General features: G+C 42.6%; 1 protein-coding gene across 2 annotated transcripts in view; it reads left to right on the forward strand.

The window, feature by feature from the left end:
* Nucleotides 1-3,462, forward strand: part of LOC119973064 (receptor-type tyrosine-protein phosphatase gamma-like) — a 1,019,600-nt gene extending 1,016,138 nt beyond the window's left edge. For both annotated transcript variants that reach the window (XM_038810525.1, XM_038810526.1), the window contains one exon: nt 280-3,462. In XM_038810525.1, coding sequence (XP_038666453.1) covers nt 280-426 — 147 coding nt within the window. In that variant the 3' untranslated portion in view covers nt 427-3,462. The remainder of the gene's footprint in view (nt 1-279) is intronic.
* Nucleotides 3,463-10,398: the final 6,936 nt, after the last annotated feature.

Consider the following 10,398-nt stretch of genomic DNA (forward strand, 5'->3'; position numbering starts at 1 on the left):
TAGACTATCCCCATTTTAAAATTGCACAATATCGCAATGGTTACAGCCTTTTTTTAAATTTAGAGTACCCAATTATTTTTATTCAAATTAAAGGGCAATTTAGCGTGGCCAATCCACCTGGTCTGCACGTCTTTTGGTTTGTGAGGGTGAGATGCACGTAAACACAACAATGGTTATAACCTTGAAGGTTTCACACAATTAGAAGTTATGATTAAGTTGTAAAAAGTATAAATAATATTTTGTTCCTAATCTGGTATTTTTTTGTCTGTCTTTGCACAGGAGCAGTATCAGTTCCTTTATAAAGCAATGCTCAGTTTAATCAGCACAAAAGAGAATGGAAATGGCCCTTCGTCATTTGACAAAAACGGCACCATTATTATCACCGAAGAATCAGACCCAGCGGAAAGCATGGAATCTCTTGTGTAATTTGAAGCTTTTTGCAAATGGAACTTCATTTGAAAAACTTCTAAGTACTGAATGAACTTCTGAGGCCTTTTTTTGCCAGGTTCCAAGTTTAATGATAACCTGACTGTACTTTTTACAGTGATGAGTTTTTGATGTTTGTTTTCACCATTCTGAGTCATATTGTTATCCTGCTGAGCATTTGCATCTCTTATTTTCAAAAGATGAAACACAATTTGTTCTAGTTTGCACTATCTGATCAGTGTTACTGCCTATAAAAGTCAAGATCAAAATCTGTAATTTCCCAGAAATCCATGAAACGATTCTGTCTGTAATCCTCTTTAACTTGTGCTTCATAGGGAGACAGAACGTGTGTCTGGAGACAGCTTTAAGGTAATTTTGCAAGCAAAACCATCCTACGTTTTGGTTGTTGTCCAGCTTGGAGAGATTTCTTTGTTTGTGTTGATTGTGGTGTATTATTGAATTTACTTTTGAGTAATACATCATTTGAACCTGACAGGTTCTGTAAAATACCAGTGATATAACCTCCTACATTCCAGTGATCAGAGTACAAACATTCAAAAAAATAAAACTCTTAGTACAAAATTGTTTAGAATAGGCCAGGTGTATGGATACAGCTATTAATATTTATCATTTTGAAGTTTTATACATTTGTACTGCACCAGCCTGCAACTTGGATGCGTGGAGAAATTGTTGAATTTGCATAGGGCAGAAAAGGCATCAAAATCTTGGTAAGGGAAGCAGCCATTTTGCTTGCAAGACTGTGTCCATTAGTAGCTATTTTTGAACTCGGGGCGTGAGGGGGTGGAATTTAATCCACAAGGTGCAGATGCGGTAGTATGCACACGGAATGTAATATTAATTTTAATTGGTGGGCAGCAGTCACATTAGGCTCGAGCAATCACGGGGCAGGGTTGGAGGTGGGTGGGAAGTCACAAAACTGCTGTAGGTAATTGCAGTACAGCTCAGAGCAGGCTATAAAGAGTCCCCCGGACATGCATGCAGACTCTGTAAGCAGGGAGCAAGTCTGCAAAAATTTGGATGCCCAGTCTTCATCCCTCCTTAGTTTCATCCAGCAGTTCAATCGCCTCTCGGGAGAACGCCGCCCCTCCCGCCAATCGCTTTGCCCTTGCTGCGACCAACAGTCGGCTAACATTCCCCTAACCTTTCCTCAATGATTAATAAAGCAAACTACTCAGCTTTAATCCAGATAGATGACCTCGCCTGGTGCACGCCATCTTTAACCAGTTGTAAATCAGGTGGCACAAGCTTCCTGTTTGCCACTGAGTTATCTTCAAGGTCGGTCTGAATTAATTTGGAGAAGTTGTGATTTAATGGATATTCATGGCATGCAAGTAGAGGGAAAAGAAGTTCTTGTCATTGGACACTGAGTCTATAATTGCCGCTGAAACACCACTGACTTAGTCCCTTAAACCCAACCCGCTGTCAGGAACCTGAGATTTTTCCTCCCACCTGATGAAGTCCGCCACAATTACCACTCCCGGTGGTCCCATTAAATTCTGCCCTCAGTCAGGTTCTTTTTCGCAGGGAACAAGTACTGATGCGCAGAAAAAGCAGATTGACTCGTTTGCACAGTGGCTCGAGTAAATCCAAAATGAGGGTGCATCCGATAATTTTACGCCATTGATAAATAGTGTGAGCTGCACCAATAATGTAGCGTATTTGCCTTGTCAATAATCAGTCTTTTGAAAATATTACATGATTTGAAACATTTTTTAAATGACAGGAGAAGAATTTATTAACTTACCAAAGATATCAAGTAGTTCTCAGCAGAATGTAGGAGTGTTTTCTTTCCAGAAATATGGTTTTAATTGTCTTATTAATTATTTTGAAACTGTCTCTTTAGTCCAGGGTCAAGTTTTTTAATTTGCAAATTCAATAAGTGACTCGATATGATGAATGTTAATGTTATCGAGGTGCCAGTTCATATTTCATTTTATGAAACGACAATTCTACATACTGAATAAAGAGTTAATGTAGACAGACATACCTAAATTACAATTTTAAATTGTATGGTTTCTCTTTTGACAGGGTTGACCATATTTGTACATAAAAGTCATATATGATATTCGGTAATTATCTGCAGATGTGGCAATGTTCTCATGGTGGGAAGACCATAGCAGTGCTGGACTGAAAATGCTGTCAGGCTTCTCTCTGACATGGCATCTTTAAAAACAAAACTGCTTACCTGGAAGTGAAAAACAAGAGTTTCAAAATGTTTGTTTAAAAAAAAAAGAGATATTTTCACAAAGTGGGAGACATTTTCTATACAAGGTAAACATTTGATGAGGCAAACATGAATCAGACTTTTAGGGAATTAAAACGCTGGAGCTGTTTTCAGGAAAAAAAGTGTAAAAAAGAAAAAAAAACCTTTTCTCAACAAAGGAGAGATTTTTGAATTTTTTTAAAAACCTCATGTTTCTCCAACATTTGGGGTAGTGGTGTTCAAAAGAATTTTGTTTCAGCATTTTAGACAAAAACATCGATAGTTCAGATATCATGTCTTGAAAACCATAACCTCCTTTATTCATTCTTTAGGGTAGCAGATACAATCAAACTGTAAATATTTTGTTGCTTAAACAGGCATTCTATGGGGACTTTGTATCTACAGTATATAATCACAGAATTTTATATTTTCATATAAAGCTAATTTTTTTCTAGTCTCAACTCCTTCATAGTTTTGTGGTGGCTATGTGGAAAGCTGTTTGTGCATTGAGGTAGTACCATGAATACTGTGTCATCACATTTCAAAGGCATTAAACATATATTACTTCTTGGGGGCAGTGGTTGTCGAAGTTGCAGGTATTTTCAACTATATCGTCGGTGTGTGCAATAGGAATAGATCTAGGCAGTTGCTGAATAAGTTTGTCTCATGACCCATTTGAAAATGTGGTGTTCTGTAACTTGAAAAAATCTGCTTTGTTCTGTTGGATACTATATTAAATTGTTCTATTATAGTGTTATTTAATATGTAAATTGTATTGCTATACATGAAATAAAGTATGGGTTTTGATGGACCTTATAGATGATGCTGTTATGATTTTGCTATAGGTATTATTATGATAGGTATCCAATCAATACATTTTCTCTACAATACATTTTAGATTGGCTTGATCCACCATGGCCAGGATTGAAATTTCTCCTATTCGTAACTTTACCAAAATAAAATCAAACCATTGCAGATGTTTAAATTCTGGAGTAAAAACATAAACTGTTGGAAATTCTCAGCAGCATCAGGTCCAATAACCGACCATCAGAACCAGAAGTTGTTACAGATGAATGGTTTATAAGAAAGAACAGAGTGAAAAGGGAGCAGGGTTAATTAAGGAAGGGTCTGAGATTAGGCGGAGCGCAGGGGATGATTAAATGACAGAAGTAATAATTGTGCAAAATAAAAGAAAGTAACAATGGGAGAAAGAAAATGTGTATTCAACACTCAGGATTGTAAATTGTTACAGCATAATAGCAGAGTTGAGGGTGGGGGGCTGGACATTTGGCGAAGTGGAGAGAGCTCCAGTGGCCCTGAGTGTAGCTCCAGGAAAAGGAAGATGACACCGGGATGCAGACCATTCCACTGATTGTGTACCAATCCCAAGCAGCAACCCATTACTTCTCCCGTCTCACAAAACGCTACTTCACCCATCATCCATCATCAGCACCTATATTCTGTTCTGCAGCTAATGCTGCACAAGTCCTATAAACCCATAACGTTTTCACACAACTCACCACATCCGCACCTCCCCACCCACCACAAACCCCAAATTGCTGAGATTGGGGCTGTTATCATGAGCTAACCCCAGGAACAATGATAAAAGCAGCCTACTTTGTGATGGATGGATGCAAGTTGCCCTGTGCTATTCTTTCACTTGGATTCTGCATGTGTGGAAACTCCCATGAGTGTTATATGGTACATTCTTTTTTGCTACAAATAATCAGGGGACAAATTGATCAGGCATGATGGTGTGCGCTAGAATTGTAATGCATAATTACATCATGCTTGGCCTTGTTCCTGCAGACAGCACAGAAACTTTAGTGATTTTCACATGAACATTATTACAATATGCAACCCAGCACAAAAACATGCTGCTGACAAGGCTGCACACTCAGCAGGGACATCCAGAAGCATGTATGATCAGCGTTTATTTGCACAACATGCTACTTACAGGGAAGTGCCGGCACAATGATGCCAGTCTGCCTCCTGGATTCGAACCGAGCGAAGGTCTGCTTGCTTGGGCGAACCTGCTTGCCACCTACCGATTGGGCGAACAGATCACATCACCCTTCAGAAGATCTCCCTTAAAGGGGCCAGCTACTACATCCCTCCCCTCTCTAAGTTCTTCACCACACAGAATGATAAGTTCCCCATAGTTTTAAAACCAGTCCGTCAAAAACTCAGTCTCTCTGGTGGCTTTCGTTCCCTCGTAGAGCGTCTCCACCACCCGGGGAGCTTCTGTTGGGGTACTTTCTGTCAAAACTGTCACACGAGGTCTCTCCTAGTACTGGTGCTTCAACCCCCTCTGTTTCAATCGGAATACTCTCGCCTGTCACAAGCGGATTCTAAATTTCACTGTTTAGGCAGGCAACAACACTTCCAGCCAGCAGCAATGAATCAGGCTGTAAAACTGGCCCCTGAGACGACTCACCCCATACTGATGGTCCACGTTCCTCAAAATCCAGTCCCGTACACTCACTTCATAAGACAACATTTCCATCTTGGCCACAACAATTCCGGGAACCCAGCTTGGGCCACTCCCAAAATTCCTCACATAAAGTGGGTCATCTAATTTGAAAGACCTTGGATTTTTAGTTGAATCATTGTCCCTCTTTTGGTTACGGTTACAGGATCTTGCCTCCGCCCTCCCTGCTAAATTTGGGAATACCAGATTTAGCCTGGTGCTTAAATGTCGACACAGCAGTAGTTCTGCTGCAGATATACCTGCGGTTGGGTGTGGGTGGTCCTGTATGCTAAGAGGAACCAAAATATTTTTTGTTTCCAGCTGATTGTTTCTTTAAGCTGCCCTTGAAAGTCTACTGCCGTTCAGCTAGTTCATTGGAAGAGGAATATCAATCCCATTGGAAGACGAATAGCAATGCGATAATGAGATGAAACTTTGAGATTCAGTGCTTGTAAAAGCCATTCCATTATTTGATACGAATACTTCAGGTAATCCATGGAGCATGGAAGTGGTGTGTGCGTTTGTGGAACTAGTCTCAAATACTTCCAGCCATATGGAGTGGATGTCTTCCAATAGTTAGAAACATCTTGCTGAAAAATGGTCCTACATAATCCACGTGGACCTACTTCCATGGCTGACCAGGCCATTCCCAAGAGTGCAAAAGGGCTGTACCAGGTAACTTCTGCAGTAACTGGCACTGATCACAAGGCTTCACTAATCGCTTGATAGTGCCGTCTATGCATTGCCACCATATAAATCATAGCATTCCTACAGTGCTGAAGGAGGCATTCAGCCCATCAAGTCTGCACTGACCCTCAGAAAGAGCACCGTACCCAAGGCCCATTACCCCATCCTATCCCCGTAACCCGACCTAATCAATGGACACAAACGGGGAAATTTAGCATGGCCAATCCACCTAACCTGCACATCTTTGGACTGTGGGAAGAAACTGGAGCACCCGGAGCACGAATGGCGGTGGGAGAACGTGGAAAGCCCACACACTGTCACCCAAGGTCAGAATCGAACCCAGGTTCCTGGCAGCAGTGCTAAACACTGTGCCATCATGCTGCCAAACATGAAGGGAAAGGCGGCGCAGTGGTTAGCACTGCTGCCTCATGGTGCTGAGGATCCGGATTTGATACCTGCCCGGGTCACTGTCCATGTGGAGTTTGCACATTCTCCCTGTGTCTGTGTGGGTCTCACCCCTACAACCCAAAAAGATGTGCAGGGTAAGTGGATTGGCCACGCTAAATTGCCCCTTAATTGGAAAAGAAATTGGGACTTTAAATTTATTTTTAAAAAACACGAAGGCAAGCAGCTTCACTTGTGTCACTCCCAGATGGGCACTATGCAACTCTGCAAGGAGCAATTCCCTCCATGGCACAGGGACAATTATTCTCGCTCCCCATAAGATGTTGCCGTCCTCACAGCTTAGCCTGTCTTCCATAATGTATCATGGCTTCACGTCTCCGGAAATCCTCCCATGCTGCCAACCTTACTAACATTTTGTGTCTTATTTTTGAGAACAGCGGGTCACTGCTAGTCCACAATTTTATTTGCTGTGCTAATGTTGGTGAAGTATCTGGGAAGTTCATGACCATTATGATTGTGGAGGGGGTGCTTGTACTCTCTGGCAGTGGAAGGCACCTACGGGCGTAAGTGGTGGTTATTTGTGTCTTTGGTCGGTGTTTAAATGTGTACTCATAGACTGAAAAGTTTAATGCGCATCGCCAAATCCTGGCTGATGCAATCGGCGGATTAGCCTTGTCTTCTTCGAAAAGACTCAACAGTGGCTTATGGTCCATTACACCAATAAAATGTCTTCCACAGACAGACTGGTGGAATTGTCTCATGCTGTACACAACAAATGGTCCTTTTTCTAACTGCAAATAGTCTTTCTCAGCTTCTGAAAGGGTTCTTGATACATATGCAATAGGCCTCTCAGACCCATCATTCATTCTGAAAGATAAACTGTCCCAATGCTGTATGGGGAGGCGCCACATGTTAGCATCAAATTCTTGGATGGGTCAAAATGTACCAGTAGGCAAGATGAATGCAATAACTGCTTGACCTTATTAAATGCTTCTCTCCGTAGTGCTTTCCTCTCTATTTGTCAGCATTGCAAGTAAAGGAGCCAATAGTTTCTTTTTAATTTAGAGTACCCAATTATTTTTTCCCAAACAAGGGGCAATTTAGCATGTCCATTCCACCTCCCCTGTACATCTTTTTGCATTGTGGGGGTGAGACCTATGCAGAAACAGGAAAATATGCAAACTCCACACGGACAGTGTCCCAGGGCCGAGATTGAACCCGGGTCCCTGGTGCCATGAGGCAGCAGTGCTGCCCCAAGGAGCCAACAGTGTTGACAGATTTTAAACGCCCGTAAAAATTAACCATCCCCAGGAACTATTTAAACTACGAGATGTTTCTAGGGGCCCATGCCTCCTTTATTGCCCTTATTTTGTCGTCCTTAGGAGTCAATCCCTGGGCATCCACACAGCAACTGAGGTAAGCTACATCGCTGGCCTGGAAAGTGCATTTTTCCCTTTTTAGGCGAACTCCCGCCTTCTGAAATCATCGCAGTTCTTCTTCTGGATTAGCCAAGTGTTCTTCAGTTGCACCTGTAATCAATACATCATCCAAATATACACCTTGTGGCAAGCGGCAAGCTCTGTAATAAACTTTCCATGGTTCTTTGAAATATGGCACAGCTAATGAAAGGCCGAAGGGCAAGCATGTAGACTGATATTTTTTTAATGTGCACTGATATAATCCTTTATGTTTGTTAATAGTCACGTAGCCCCTGGAAATATCTTCTAACTCCAACTGTTGATCTAAATGAAATTGGATATGCATATCCAATGCATGAGTACCCTCCAGCCAGTCTTTGGGATAGGGCATCTGTGTCCAGCTATGCTGCTTGGTGTATTGTTAATTTATAGTCTCCGCAGATGTGGACTGTTTGATCTGGTTTTACCACAGGCACTATGGCAATTGCCTATTCTGTAAACTGGACTGGCTGGATGATGCCCAGTTCTTCACGTCTTTTCAGTTTGGGCTCAACTTTCTCCAGCAAAGCATAGGGCACAGGAATAGCCCTGAAAAAGTTTGGGGTGGCTTCGGGGTTTACTTGAACTTTTGCCTTGAATTCTTCCAAGTTCATCTTGAAAAATGGCCTGATACTTCCAGATTACTTCACGCTGGCCCCTTCATTAATTCTGAAAATTTCCAACCAGTTGAGTTTAATTTCTTGGAGTCAGTCACAATCCATTAGGCTTGGACCTTGTGCAGACACCACAATTAATGCAAGTTGGGCAGATTGTTGCCCATAGTTCATTGGCATTTCAGTTGTCCTTATCATCTTAATGGCCTTCCCCTTGAAGGTAGCCACAGCCAATCTAGCTGATGTGTTCTGCAGCCGAAGAGGCTGAACCCTTTCTCAAAGATATCTGCAGGTCTACTTGCTACTATGGTAGCAGCCGCTCCCATGTCTAGTTCCGTTCTTCATGGTCTGCCATTGACCAAAAACACCCCTGTAATGGAATCTACCTTGCCCATTTTCACATTATTCAACTGAAGAACATTCTGATGGCTCACAGAAAAATCTTCAACACTATGTACTGATGCTGAACAACTGTTCATTCCATTGCTACTTGGCAGGCTTTTCTTACACTTTCACCAGTGCCCCAAATGGCCCTTCTGGTAGTACGTGAAGCATTCTGCTTCTTTGAATCTGCAGATCTCTGGGGAGTGATTTTCCCCACAACCACACCTATGACATTCAGTACTGATCCTAGGTTATTGATTCAATCTCCTGAATTTTCTAACTCTACCAGCTTCTGCATTTGTTTTCTAAGGTTTAAGCAAATTTTTTTATACCACTGCTGTCTGCAGCTTCCTGTTCTAACTGGCGGACCATGCCATTCTGTGTGGTCTGAGGTTCCTGGGCACCCTTCATGAATGCTTTGGGTGATGGTTCTCTTTTACCAAATCCATGTTCTCTATAAACGAGCTTACATCAGGCACGTTTGGGGACACAAGGTTATGAATGAAATTTTAGATTTTGGTCTCACACGCGCTTAATAATATTGCCTTGCATTGGGCCTAAGTTTGTGGCATAGATGAAATTGCTGTACAAGGACCCGACAGTGTATGTACGAACGAACGATAGGGATTCGGGGAACTTTCCACTATTTCAGGGAACAAGGCAGGGATGCCCAATGTCCTTCTGTTTGTGCTGGAGATAAGAGCCCTTGGTCATTGATCGGAGGGTTTTGGACTTTTGGAAGGGGATAGTGGGGGAGGGGGGTGGAGCATAGGGTGTCTGTACGTGGATGATCTGCTATTGTCCATCTTGGATCCGAACACGTTGGTGAGGGATATAATGGGGTTGCTAAGGAGATTCTGGACGTTTTTGGGGTACAAATTGAATCTAGGGAAAAGCGAGTATTTTGTGGTGTCTTCTCCACGCACAGGGGCGGGAGTGGGGAGTTGTTATTACGCATCGCCAAATGTAATAACTTTGCTCCACCAGTTAGGTACAAACAAAGAACGTTTATTTGCGCAACATACTATTTACTGAGTAGTGCAGCCATGATGCTGCCAGTCTGACTCCTAGATCAAACTGAGCAAAAGCTTGGAAGATCCTGTGCACTAGCTACCGATTGGATAAAGGCAGTCACATGACCCTTCAGACGATCGCCCCTTAAAGAGACGAACTACTACGGTTAGCATATCATAGTGGCACGCTAGCACAGTGATTAGCAGTGTTGCTTCACAGCGCCAGGGCTCCAGGTTCGATTCCCAGCTTGGGTCACTGTCTGTGTCCCTCAGTGTCCCCGAACAGGCGCCGGAGTGTGGCGACTAGGGGATTTTCACAGTAACTTCATTGCAGTGTTAATGTAAGCCTACAATAAAGGTTATTATTAGCAGCCTGCATTTCTTAAAGGCAACCTGATGCTAAAGCAGCTGCTGGACCAGTGTCAGGAAGCCTTTGACAGAAGGAAAAGGACTTGTAATTGAGCAACAGAACACTAAAGGCTCCAGGGTGTTCGGGTTTAAGATGCTGGAGGCCTTACTGCTGAAGGTCAAAAGGGAATTAGGCCATGTTACCACGGTGGGTCTGGGAAGCAAGGTACACTCTGGAAAGATAATTGGGGTAGGTGGCAAGGTGGTCAGTTTCTGGAATTTGCCCTTGCAGACCTGGCTGCCATGCCAAAAAAAACGCAATGATCTCACATGTGGGGCTTGATTCTCCCGTAAAAACACTGGTGTTTCA

This window comes from Scyliorhinus canicula, chromosome 11 (assembly GCF_902713615.1).
Source record: "Scyliorhinus canicula chromosome 11, sScyCan1.1, whole genome shotgun sequence".
NCBI lineage: Eukaryota > Metazoa > Chordata > Chondrichthyes > Carcharhiniformes > Scyliorhinidae > Scyliorhinus > Scyliorhinus canicula.